Source organism: Schistocerca cancellata, chromosome 7 (genome assembly GCF_023864275.1).
Source record: "Schistocerca cancellata isolate TAMUIC-IGC-003103 chromosome 7, iqSchCanc2.1, whole genome shotgun sequence".
Classification (NCBI taxonomy): Eukaryota; Metazoa; Arthropoda; class Insecta; order Orthoptera; family Acrididae; genus Schistocerca; species Schistocerca cancellata.
In genome coordinates this window covers 261864472-261878029 of record NC_064632.1, presented here as the reverse complement: position 1 = coordinate 261878029, position 13558 = coordinate 261864472, and the positions used below count along the sequence as shown (strand labels likewise).

The 13558-nt window shown below is 40.5% G+C and overlaps 2 protein-coding genes across 3 annotated transcripts in view; one reads left to right on the top strand and one right to left on the bottom strand.

Annotated features, from left to right (window-relative positions):
• The window catches only part of LOC126092038 (transmembrane protein 14C), a 50178-nt gene extending 42590 nt beyond the window's left edge, over nucleotides 1-7588 (bottom strand). Inside the window, exon 1 of the mRNA XM_049907441.1 lies at nucleotides 7360-7588. Within this exon, the coding sequence (XP_049763398.1) occupies nucleotides 7360-7435 (76 nt within the window). The 5' untranslated portion in view covers nucleotides 7436-7588. The remainder of the gene's footprint in view (nucleotides 1-7359) is intronic.
• Nucleotides 7589-7822: 234 nt separating this feature from the next.
• LOC126092036 (glutamate--cysteine ligase regulatory subunit) overlaps nucleotides 7823-13558 on the top strand; it is a 54219-nt gene continuing 48483 nt past the window's right edge. For both annotated transcript variants that reach the window (XM_049907440.1, XM_049907439.1), the window contains exons 1-2: nucleotides 7823-8087; nucleotides 8186-8254. In XM_049907440.1, the coding sequence (XP_049763397.1) occupies nucleotides 7980-8087; nucleotides 8186-8254 (177 nt within the window). In that variant the 5' untranslated portion in view covers nucleotides 7823-7979. The remainder of the gene's footprint in view (nucleotides 8088-8185; nucleotides 8255-13558) is intronic.

Below are 13558 nucleotides of genomic sequence, written 5' to 3'. Positions count from 1 at the left end.
TCATTGGTAAATAAAATCTTGGATGTGAACAATGGATCACCGGCACACTTCTGCAACAGCCATTGACACAGCTGCCAGAAGTTGGAAAGTCTGTTGAACAGGTTGTCAGAGAGCACTCTACATTGTGCGTATTTTTCAGTGAGGGGGCACAGGCCTACAGGCTACATCCATTCGCTAAACCATAGCAGGATATCATACCCGTCATTTCACTTGTTAAGTAGTAGGCTTCGATTGCTGACAAGTGGTGAAAGAGAGAAAATGTAAATGTATGACACCATTTGTATGTACAAACAGCAAGATAACAGTAAACAAATATGAGGGTTGGAACTTAAATAGTGGCAACTATTTATTCACAACCACTACAAAAGGGTTACATGTTTGCACCTGTTACTGTCCTTCAAAGTAGTCACCAGCATTGGGTAGAACCCATTTCAAGTGATGTGGAAGGCATAGTATACTGTTAGCAGAGCCTGTTCTGTTGATGGTCCGAATGGAACAGTCTAAAGTTATGGTGATTCTTGTGTATGACAGCGATGGTGTTATCCTAACGCATTACGCTCCTTCACGGCAGACCATAAATGCACAGTATTACTGTTCATTTTTGGAGCATCACTTGCGACCAGCTTTGTGAAAGAAGTGGCAACACTTTCTGCGCAACCCACCCATCATTTTGCACAATAATGCGCGGGAGCATACAGTGCAAGCTGTGGCTGCTCTGTTCATCAATGGTATTGGGAAGCACTGTACCATCCACCATACTCCCCGGACTTAAGTTCTTGTGACTTTGATTTGATTCTGAAGATGAAGGAACCACTTCGTGGTATTCGCTTCAAAACTGCTCCAGAGATTCGACAGGTAGTAGACTGCTCAATTTGCACCATCAACAGAACAGGCTCTGATAATGGTATACTACGCCTTCCACATCACTGGCAACACATTCTGCACAACGATGGTGACTACTTTGAAGGACAGTAACAGGTGCAAACATATAACTCTTTTGTATCGGTTGTGAATAAATAGTTGCCACTATTTAAGTTTCAGCCCTTGTACAAAAACCTGCACTCGGGAGGAGGTAAAACACCATGATAAGTACCCATGGTTGACAGTACTGCACAATAAGGAACACCAACACGATGAAAACTAACAGTGTACAACATGATTCGAACCATGCAACTGACTGCAGAACACCTAATGGTAGGTAGAGTACTGTGAGTAAGACATCATAATACCTTGCTGACACATTTGATGGAGTGTCAATGCAATTACTGTGCTAATATCCACAACTAAGCATTCCACAGCCCTTCCTATAAACATGTGTTTATCTCTGGAAATATGCATTTCCGGATCCATGTTTATTGGACTTATTTTTCTTGTTTTGATGAGTACTACCACCTCTCAAAGTATTCTACGCTTTTTGAACACCCTGTATACCTCAATGCAACTTTTTATGTGCGAAACAGTTAGGAATTGAAGAGATTAACTTCGTTTGTACAGCTGTAGTCTAGAGACTGTAAGATCTCCGATAGATCAGTACTGTTGCGAGCTTCTAGCTACAAAGTACTAATAGCTGCAGCAGAAAACAGTAGCCATCTAATGAGCTGTGACAACACTGAGGCACTGTCACACAGGCATTTAGAAAATCACGTTATGTTACTGATAGTCGTAGTCTCTCACAGCTGCTGTGTCCAGCCCACTGCAACTTATGCCGACTCAATTATAGCAGAAGTTGTTTATGAAATATTTCAATTTCCCATCAGATAACTAAGTTTTTCTTAATTTCTCTGATTACTTTCAAACAATTCAATATTTTTCTGCATAACTAGACCTCATACTGGTCAATTTGATACCCAATTTGTTGATTTCCCACTCTTTTTTTGACTATGACAATTTGTGTAGAAACCCACTGTGTAATGTCAAGGGAGTCTATTTTTGCACTACCCAAATGTCTGACCAAAAAAGATAGATACAGCAAAGAACTTTCACACATTTCCAAACTGAGAATATCACTTTAACCAAAAAAAAAAAAAATTAAAACAGAAATCCACAAAATGTCTCACTATTCAAGAGAGACATCAATTGAATATTTTGCCAAATTAAACATGAAAAATTTCCATCAGGGCGGTATTTGACATATCATGAAGGTGATAGATCTACCTCCCCATCCTGCATGAATGATATGGACAGTTTAGTAAGATTCTCTAGGTCTTTGAAGAAGATTCTGCATGAGATGCAGTTATCAGTTCTACTCAATATCCTTCCTGCATCCTTGTGTAGAATAAATAACTTTTTACCATGCTGTTTTGCTCCCAGATCACGCCAAAGGACAACACTGAGTGACAGATAGCAAAATATGCCAGCATTCCTGTCAGCCTTTCAACATAATGAGGGAGATTTCTATGTGAAAAGCCAACAGGAATGAGCTTTTTGGTTAGCATGTCCTTATGCTAGAGCCACCTCTATTATCCATCTGAATGCCCTGAAACTTCAGTGCGTGTGTAATAAAGAACTACGAAAGTGTCTCCTACTAATCTTTGAGAGTACTGGCTGGCTTTACTAGACTCAAAGGGACAGAAACCTCACAATAAGCTCCATTTCGGTGTGGACAATAGTGGGCTAAGACCTCTGTTGTTTTGTCTCTCTTCACATATCAGTCAATTGATTAGCTGGCAGAAAACAATTTTTGGGCACATATCAAAAAATCATTGTACAATGAGGACCAACCAAATGAAACACTGAAGCTGTTAAAGACGATGATCTCATAACCGGGAGGATGGAGTTTGCTATGTACGGTAATCCTGACACGAATTTTTCTAAATAATTTCAGGCAAATGCTGGGATGGTTCCTTCAACAATGCCATGGCTGACCATCTACCCTATCCTTATAAAAGCATACTTATATATTCTGTGTGTGCGCATACTTTCGAACTGTTTATTTCCATTGTATTATGATTACATTGTAGGATGATCCCTGGGTGAATAAATAAACATGTACCACTGTGGTATGGAGAACAGATTTGAACAATATCCCATTATCGTCTGAAAGCTAGTCAAATTTCCAGTCTTTTATTTGCACCTGTTGGGACTCCACATATCTATTCGACAAGTACTCTCATTTACTCCTAAATTAGTTATAAACTGCTGTAATTGTTCTACTTCATACGAAAGGAGATGAGTATGACATAAAAAAAACTAGACTTATCAGCCTCCTCTCCACACAGGCTAGTACAAGATATTCACTATAACCTTCAACAACAATGCAAAAAAGCTGTGGATAAAACAGAAAGGTACAACGAGTATGGATTATCTGTGTACTTATGTAAGCTTAATGTGACTGAGGAACAAGAGAAGGTTGGAGCATGTATTTTGTTGGTAACAAGTGAAACATACGTGAAGTTGGTTGGTTGGTTTGGGGAAGGAGACCAGACAGTGTGGTCATCGGTCTCATCGGATTAGGGAAGGATTGGGAAGGAAGTCGGCCGTGCCCTTTCAGAGGAACCATCCCGGCATTTGCCTGGAGTGATTTAGGGAAATCACGGAAAACCTAAATCAGGATGGCCGGACGTGGGATTGAACCGTCGTCCTCCCGAATGCGAGTCCAGTGTCTAACCACTGCGCCACCCCGCTTGGTCATACGTGAAGTGTTGGTTAAATTGCAGAGAGCAAGGAGATGAGGGATGAATTAACCTTGACTCTCCATGGCAAATAGGAGGAAAATAAGAGTCTAAAATCATGTCTTACTTTGATAAGGAGAAATCAACCCAGCAATTATCAGTAGCAATTTAAGGACCTACACACTGCAATACAGAATAAATTATGGCAGAGGGAATTTTTTGTTACATCAGTATTCCTTCCTATTAAAGTCATCCATGGAATATAGGAAGAATGATACCTATGAGTGAGCTATTAGCAGCCTAATTTTATTTTTCATGAGAATAATATGTAAGAAGAATAAAATACTCACAGAATCCACCCTAAAAATTAGTTTCTTCAGTTTTCTAAATTGGGTTTCATCAGATTTTTGGCATATTTCTTCTAGTGCCTGACAAGAGAGATCCTTCACCGTTTCAGCTACTGTCTCTTATGAGGCAAACAAGGCTGTTACCATTCACACTGCCCTTCTCTGCTCATTGAACTTGCTGGTCCACTGTGGTATGGAGAACAGATTTGAACAATATCCCATTATCGTCTAAACAGATGTTTTTGTAAAAATTCCTTTTGTGGACAAGCTACAGTTTTACAATGCCCTATAACCTTCTAATTTGTTTTACATACAACTGAACTATGTGATGATTCTATTTCATACCCTCTGTATGTCATTTACAACCAACTATTAATCTTATTTCTGACTCTTTAATCACGTCATTTTTGAAAAACCAAAGATGATGTGACTTACCAAACGAAAGCGCTGGCAGGTCGATAGACACACAAAATTCAAGCTTTCGCAACCAACAGTTGCTTCGTCAGGATAGAGGGAAGGAGAGGGAAAGACGAAAGGATGTGGGTTTTAAGGGAGAGGGTAAGGAGTCATTCCAATCCCGGGAGCAGAAAGACTTACCTTAGGGGGAAAAAAGGACAGGTATACACTCGCGCGCACACACACTGTGCATTTCCCCCTAAGGTAAGTCTTTCCGCTCCCGGGATTGGAATGACTCCTTACCCTCTCCCTTAAAACCCACATCCTTTCGTCTTTCCCTCTCCTTCCCTCTTTCCTGACGAAGCAACCGTTTGTTGCGAAAGCTTGAATTTTGTGTGTATGTTTGAGATATATATATATATATATATGAAGACCACAATCTTGCTTGGTATTTGTCAACATATGGTTGGATACTATTACATTATAGATAAACCTGTCATTTGGGGAAAAAATCTGAGACAGCATGAAATATTTCTCATTATATTTATGAAGTCCAAAAACAAAAATCCACAAAATTATCTCTATCCATTGTTTTTAGCCTATTGTGTGAAATTGTGAGTCGTGTTTGTGTAATTGGTGTTTTTGATGTGCCTGCTGTGTGACATGGAGATAGTGGGTTTATTCCAAGACAGTCATTACAACTGAACTCTGAATCTGATCTAAAATTCTATTAGTGATATAGGAAAGTGCTAATGAATAATAGTTTTCTTGACCATTTCTGCTGTCTCTCTTTATAGACTGGTGTGACATCCTCTCTATCCAATCACTACAAGCAGTTCTTTGTTCAAGGTATCTCTGGTAAATTATGTTAAACAGTAAAGACAATTCACTTGAAAATTCTCTACAGAACCTTTAAAGAGTCAGTTAGGACCCTGGACTTTACGAGTTTAAACAATCTTGGCTTCCTTTCAAAACTATTTGCACCAATAAACAGTACAACTTATCTTTGCAGTGATATGGCAATCTACAATAAGAAAATTTCTTTGGTTTACCTCTGTGAAAGGAGATAGGACTAGTAATTTAGACTGTAATTTTTATCTTGCAACAATCTCCTCTTGTACCTGTGCAATAGTTTTTGTAGCAATCACAGGTGCAAAGATTGATCAAACTTTTTAGGAATACGGAGCAGTATACCAATTTTATGTTCACTAAAATGGAAATGAAGTCCCATGCTTCTTTACAGAGCGTAGGGGAACGATGCGGGAGACCCGCACCGCCTTACTAGGCAAGGTCCTAATGGAGGTGGTTTGCCGTTGCCTTCCTCCAACTGTAATGGGAATGAATGATGATGATGATGATGATGATGAAGACGACACAACACCACCCAGTCATCTCGAGACAGGAAAAATTCCTGACCCCGCCGGGAATCAAACCCGGGACCCCATGCTCGGGAAGCAAGAACGCTACTTGTACTCTAATGGTTCGCACTGCTGCTTCTAGATTGCGGAATCCCAGGTTACATTCCTACTCAAGTTGGAGATTTTCTCTGCTCAGAGATTGGGTGTTCGTGTTGTCCTCATCATTTCATCTCACTGTCATCACAAAGACACGCTAGTTGCCTAAGTGGTGTCAAATAGTTTGTGGCCGAACAACTCCCCAAGGGGTCTTATGGCCACTGATGCCATAAATCATTTCATTTCACCACTTTTATTTTTGCTGCACTTGTTACAGAAAGTTTCATCACCGTTTTTCCAATAAAGTGTTTTGACTGACCATCACCCTGTTTGCAATTTTACACTTTGCTTATATTTGCATATACTCTACAAAATTAGATTTGTTTGTCCAAAATTCCTCCATCTAGCATAGTAATAAATAATACATCCCAGTCAACTGAGGCCTTACTTTGTTTTTTATCAATTCTGCTTCTAACACTAGTATCGAGTAGACTGATCCAATTAGTACTTTTAGCCATCCTTGACAGCAAATCTTACTCAAACCATTTAATATGAAGACTCAAATTATACAACAATGGTATTAAGTTTCTCACCTACACTTCCCCACATCAAAATAACTACCTGTTATTTTTGTTTGTTCATACATTTTGCCAGAATCCTGTCTTTTTTGGATTATAGTTCTAAATAACTTCCGGAATTATTTCTTAAAATTGTCCATTTTCTTCTCCCTCCCCCTCAACAATAAGGCTTTTGGTTCTAGACGCCAAAATTCTTTCACCTTTCTCATGTTCTTGCTGTTTCTTGTCTGATAAGTGGATGCCTAAGCTTGTTTTCCTCCTCTCATATTTAATGGAGCTGTAATGATTTACTTCTTCAATTGCTTAGCGATTCTGTTGCCTAGAACGCCTCCCTCCATCCAGTACTGTCACTCTATATAAAAAAACTGTACTGCTGTAACTACAAATAGAAACAAAAACTTCATTAGGCATGTGAGACCCACTGCAGCATCATGATCTTCTCACTTTTACTTATATAACAATCTACAGGTAGTAAATGGATTTTTTTGTGGGGGGGGGGGGGGGGGGGAGTTTAGAGTTCAGCAATCCAACGACAACGGGGTCATCTGAGAGGTTAGTAATTCAGGGGTGCTAAATAACAATAAGCTAGCCCAGTGCCCGCATTGAATGATTCTACAAGTTGTGTGGACAATGCCAAATGTTGTGAGGGTCCGAGGGCCCTTTAAAGACATGATGCACACAATGACAATACTGCTGGAAGTTCTACGAATGCATGATCTGCATGTCACTAAGAAAAACACATTATGTGCTGAGTCGTAATGACTGGTAACACCTGCGCAACAACCTCACTTTTTTTTCGGGGCTGCATAAAGTTAGGAAGTACTAAAACTTTATGCAAGTATAATTCGATAACAAGCGCGAGGAATACTCATCCACGAGCTACATAGGAACATATGTAAATGATAGGAATCGATTCAAGTAGTCGCATCCACGGCGGCTTCGTGTTGTCAAATGTGGAGATCCATCGCCTTACCCGCTTTTACATAGCCAAGTATTCCTCCAGCTGCAACAGTGGCAGCGTACGCAAATCCTAATAAGTCGGCACCCATACTGACGCAGCTACCACTGTAGGTTGACTGATTTATCACACAATATACGATAAGGTAACCACGGTAAGTTGTATAACACTTCCGCAATTTCAGTCATCGACTACGGAATCGATCAGTCGTATTAACTGTTCGCGATCTGAAAATGATGATGCAATTCTTAGGGCTGCGCATGTATGACTTTCGCTCTGTACTCCTTAGCAAAACGCTGCCACCAAACCATGACGCAGCAATTTCATCTTTCCAAAAAGCAGTGTTATAAATTACGCCCTATAGATAGAGTTCGAGTGTTTAAATGGTCATAGGAAGCTGCTCAGCGAGGCCACCCGATGTTTGACTCAATAAATATGCGAAACTATTATTCGTTTTCATTTATAACAGAAGTCTGTCAGTTCGAAAAAGCGATTAATAGGCATGATTTCACATCTCTGGTTCCTCCCCCCTCCTCAACTGTAGTGACAGATGAAAAGCCACGTGCTATATAAACGCTACCCAAAGAAGTTGACTGTAATGTTTATAAGGTAGAGGTTTGAGAAGCACGGTGAAGATGTTGGATAATTTATCACCGAATGTGAAGAACATTTATATGCATACAGGAAACATTTTAAATCTGAATGAAGTTAAGAAAAAGGCTGGACAAAACCCAACAGATGAGGTCGATAATTTTTACATTATGTTTTGGATAGTCATTAAGAATACATTGCATGATATTACACTGAGCGTTGAAATATCGTTTACATTTTGATTTTGCAGTTGATTGAAAGTCTGAAGATAACATTAAGCAAAGGAGATCTCAAAGCTGTAGAAGAGGATAGTGTAAAGGTAAGAAAATCATATTCGTGATCGTACAAGCGAGTTGATGTATATGTGATGTAGTCGCAAGGCTCATGCCGAGATCTATCAAAGTTTGACCGAAAGCAGGGCAGCAACTCTGAATTTGTAATTCTGTTCCCGTTGTTGTAAAATATAGATAATAAATGCATATTAAAGAGTAGGCAGCTATTCCTAGTTAGTGGAGATGGACTAGCTAGTCGGCCGCCGAAAGGGAAAATAATAATAATAAATATTAGTCGTTCAGAGAGGTGAAAACAAAGTAATGGACATCCTTGAAATTTGTCAGCAAATCTTGTGTAATCAGTATATTCTATTCAACCGAGCACCCAAGGTCAGTGATTAAAGGTGGTGGTAGATGTAACTTAATGGCTCTGCGATTAATGTGAGCAAGTGACTAAGTATGATGTGAACTGAGTAGGGTGTGCACTTGGAGGGTGCGGGCAGGGAAGACGCAAATGTCTCTGTGTAATCTAACATGAGCTGTCATCACTTATATATGTTTGATTTAAACCTGGCATTCGATCATTGTCATTAGTGAATTAAAGAATGATTGGAGGTAACATAGTATAATAAGGACGTTGCCAAAAATTGTATCGTAGGGCTTACGAACAGGATCACTCCCAGAACATAGGAGAATTTTAGGCACAAAAACGTTTCCTAATGTGGAAATTCTTGCGCATCTGGGCATTGTTTCACTCTAACAGCTAACAGAGTAGGCCTATCATGTGAAATTTTGTGAGCCTTAAAGGCTCTGTGTCAATCTAGGTGGTTCTGGAATTCTGGTCTTTCACTTTCAGGAAGGCTCTGTGCATTTACAAAATTTTCTGTGTCAGATTTAACTGTAACCCCGTGCCTTTATTCTTCAAAACTTAAAATGGGAGTTGGCATTAGAGCTTCAAAATTGTGTGTGCACACAATATCTACTAGAAAATGCCTTGCAGACTACAAAGGTGATTAGATGTAGCTTTAAGTTGATTACAGCTGTACTTACAAAATGATCTCTTCTTGATGCAATGAACACATAGCACCATGAACCCCTTCTAAGACATTAAAAAATGTTTGAACAAATTGTGTAAGCTTGGAAGAAAGTCTGTACAGTGTGGAAAAAGTAGGGTAATGGCTGAAGCAGTTTCACTTGGATAAAGACACTCTTCATGAAAAGAGCTAAACACCTGCCAACAATTGATACGCATTGATGGTTAATGCAGGAAATTGCTGAAGGGTGTCATATAACTATTAAAGTGACATGTGGTCACTAATAAAACCTTTAACATTTTCTACTGGAGAAAGAAAAAAATATGGCTCTGACATTTATCAGTTGAAAATGACAGACTGGAAGTTGAAGCTAAACCTGTCGCTTTTCAAAAGCATGTTCTTAAGCACTTGAACCACCAGATCATGCCTTTAGGTCCAGATCGACATCTGTTTCAGTTATGTTCCTACTTTCTACACTGTAATTTGAAATAACATCCCTGAGGAACAGATGGAGAGGCAGGGCTGCTAATTTTTGTGGAAGTATTGATCAGAAATTAATTAAATTGGTTTACTGATGTAATTAACATTGGATGTTGCATACTGTAACAACAGATAGCCAGGTAACAGTTAAGAAGTAGCTTGCCATGACTCATAAGTATGCCACAGTGAGCACAGGACATAAAGATCTTGTTTACTTACACATGATGGCAGCCTTTGTTGTTGTTGGCCCAGCTATCCCCTAGGTTCTTCTTTCCTTTCTCAGCATATTTATTCCTTTATTTTGCTCACCTTTCGGATTATTTTAAGTTCTGGTCCTCTTCTTTGTTTGATCTTAATCCTCAAAATTTTCCTGTAGTGTGGACTAAATGGGGATGGATGCCTTAAATAGCACTTACTGCATGCAGTGTTAAAGATTACCTGCACACAGTAACTGTGTAGACTCATGTGCACTTAAAAGTACACACAATAGCCAATCTGACCTGGTGGGGTCATTAATGTACACTTTCGGTCAAGTCATCTGAAAACACAGTGATCACTGCTGATGGCTGAGCTGCCACTCCCCATGCATGCCAATGTGTAGATATCCATTTTCTTGGAGCATCATGATTCCTGTAAATGGCCATTGTGCCAGATGACTTTTGCAGCAGCTGGGTGGCACTTATGGGAAGAGTTCTTTATTGAAGTGGGTGGCATTAAGTTGTATGTTTTGCAACATACCCAATTAACCAAAGCAGTGGTCAGTCTGATTTGGCTGTCTCGTCAGTCATACCTAGAAATTTCTGTGCAAGCAGTTGTAATTGGACTGCTTCCCTTACTGTGGCTGCCCAATGGGATGAAGGAGAAGGCAGATGATGGAGAGTGAATGAGTTTATCCAGTACCTTGTATCTACTCGAACTGGAGATACTTTTACTGCAGTTGGTAAACATCATTATTTTGTGTAACACGGAGAAGATGAATTTGTAGAAGTTGTTATTGCGAATAATGTGCACTGTATCCACTGTATCACTATAAACTGCAAGTGCATCTGCTGCACAACCTAAAGTGCTTCAGACATGTTCATTACTATATATCAGTAACCATTGCCCCATGCAAGGCTTCGAATATAGTTCAGGGACTCGCCTTCCACAGAGAACTTACACTCCAAACAGATGAGGAGCTATAGGCCAATGTTGAACAGCGAGGTGTACATTTTGTCTGGTGCGTACAAAAAGATCCTAAAGATAATAAAACAGATAGACATTTTAGCCTCTGAAGGGAATGTCCAAGAAAATTAGTTTTCGTGTACAGGTGTGATGTGAGACCCTACATCACGCCACCCATGAAGTGTTCCTGATGTTTATGCTTTGGTCTTATGTTGTCCTGTTTTTCTGCACGGCGGACCAGAGTGCAGAAACTGTAGATGATCCTCCTCCTCCTCTCAGTTGAACAGATCATCTTCATTGTTCATCAATTTGCTCAGTCTTTAGGAAGGAACGGAAGACACAAGAATGTCATAAAGTTGACTCTTTGTTTGAAATTTCGTTATCTTGTGCCTTCCAGTTTTGTAGCACCATTTGAAGGTACACAACCATTCATTGTCTCCCTAGAAATAACTCTGTCAATTGCAAGTTGATGTGCATCTTGTCCTTTCTTGAATACCCATAATTTTTCGTATGCACAACATGATCTCTTTGCTGTGGAATTATTTGAAATCTGTTCATAATTTTTATGAAGCTGCAGGTGAGCTCCCTTGTATGTAATTATGTTTACTACATCCCCCTTCCCATGATCTAATGACCTTGCGGTTGGCGGGGAGGCCTCATTGATAGAAATAGCTGCACCATAGGTGCAGCCACAATGAAGGGGCGTCTGTTAAGACGCCAAACAAGCTTATGGTTCCTGAAGAGGGCCTTTTCAGTAGTTGCAGGGGCAACAGTCTGGATGATTTACGGATCTGGCCTTGTAACATAAACCAAAATGGCCTTGCTGTGCTGGTACTGCGAATGGCTGAAAGCAAGGGGAAACTGCAGCTGTAATTTTTCCCGAGGGCATGCAGCTTTACTGTGGGATTAAATGATGATGGCATCCTCTTGGGTAAAGTATTTTGGAAGTAAAATAGTCCCCCATTTGGATCTCTGTGCGGGCCCTAGTCAGGACGATGAAGTTATCAGGAGAAATAAAACTGGCGTTCTACAGATCTGAGCATGGAATGTCAGATCTCTTAATCGGGCAGGAAGGTTAGAAAATTTAAAAAGGGAAATGGATAGGTTAAAGTTACTAATAGTGGGAATTAGTGAAGTGGAAGAGTTTTGTCATGGCTGGCTCATCCAAGGCTATTGGTAGTTCTAATGGAATATTGTCTACTCCCGGGACCTTGTTTTGACTTAGGTCTTTCAGTGCTCTGTCAGTTTCTTCATGCAGTATCATATCTCCCATTTCATCTTCATTTAGGTCCTCTTCCATTTCCATAATATTGCCCTCAAGTACATCACCCTTGTATAGGCCCTCTGTATACTCCTTCCACCTTTCTTCTTTCCCTTCTTTGGTAAAAACTGGTTTTCCATCTGAGCTCTTCATATTCATACAGGGGGTTCTCTTTTCTCTAAAGGTCTCTTCAGTTTTCGTGTAAGCAGTATGTATCTTACCACCTAGTGATACATGCTTCTACATCCTAGTGTTTGTCCTCTAGCCATCCCCATTTAGCCATTTTGCATGTCCTGTTGTTCATTTTTGAGATATTTGTATTCCTTTTCACCTGCTTCATTTACTGCATTTTTATATTTTCTCCTTTCATCAATTAAATTCAATCTCTTTGTTACCCAAGGACTTCTACAAGCCCTTGTTTTTTTACCTACTTGATTCTCTGCTGTCTTCACTAATTCATTTCTCAAAGCTATCCATCAATAATGTAGTATACCCAAAGCCCAGCACAGTAGCAGTCATGTTGTGGGCAGGGGGGGAATGGGGAGGAGGGGATGGGGTGAGAAAGGGTTGCCGAGTACCTGACCACACAGGCACTGTTGGTGGCTGAGCTGAAAACTTCTCATGTATGCCGAGGAGTATGTGCCCGTCATGACTGGGACACGAGGACTCTGAGCAACAGATTATTGGCCAGGTAGCCATTGCTGAGGGTGAGGGTGGGTGGCACCGTGGCAGATGAGTAGCAGGTGAAGTTATCTCCTGTAGGTGGCCATTATGTCCCAGCAGTCTCTCTGGAAGGAATGTCCTCTTTGAACACAGGGAGATACGACCATAAAAGTTTCCTTTTGCGGGCTACACCATGGTAGGAATGCAGTGCTAAGCAGCAAGCAGAGAAATACTCCCTCCCCAATACTTGGCTTGCTCAAGGACTAATGGGATTCCTACTTGGCCACAAGCCCTTATTCTTTGTGGAGAACTTGGAAGAGAGGTGGCAGCCATCTCAGAAATGAAAAGTGGGTCAGTTTTGATTAAACCAGCTTCCCCTACCCAGTCATGGGCGCTGCTTTCTTGTAGCATACTGGCATACTGGTAACTGTCATATCCCATAATAGTCTTAAGTGTGGCTCAGGGTATCATTTTCAACCGAGACCTGCTCTTGCAATGTGATGACGAGCTACGTGCCATCTTGGTGTGATGTGGTTTACACTTTGTCTGTTATGTGCATTGGAGGCCAAAAGAAAATATGGTCACTACCAGTGCCTTCATCTTGGCCTTTGAGGGTGACTCATTGTCTGAAAAGGTAAGAGATGGTATACTGATGTGTTGTGAAGCCGTATGCTGCCGCCCCCACCTCCCCCTCCCAATGCACTATTTCAAGTGTTCTACAAGGCGGTTAGTCTGTGTTGTTGCCCCGG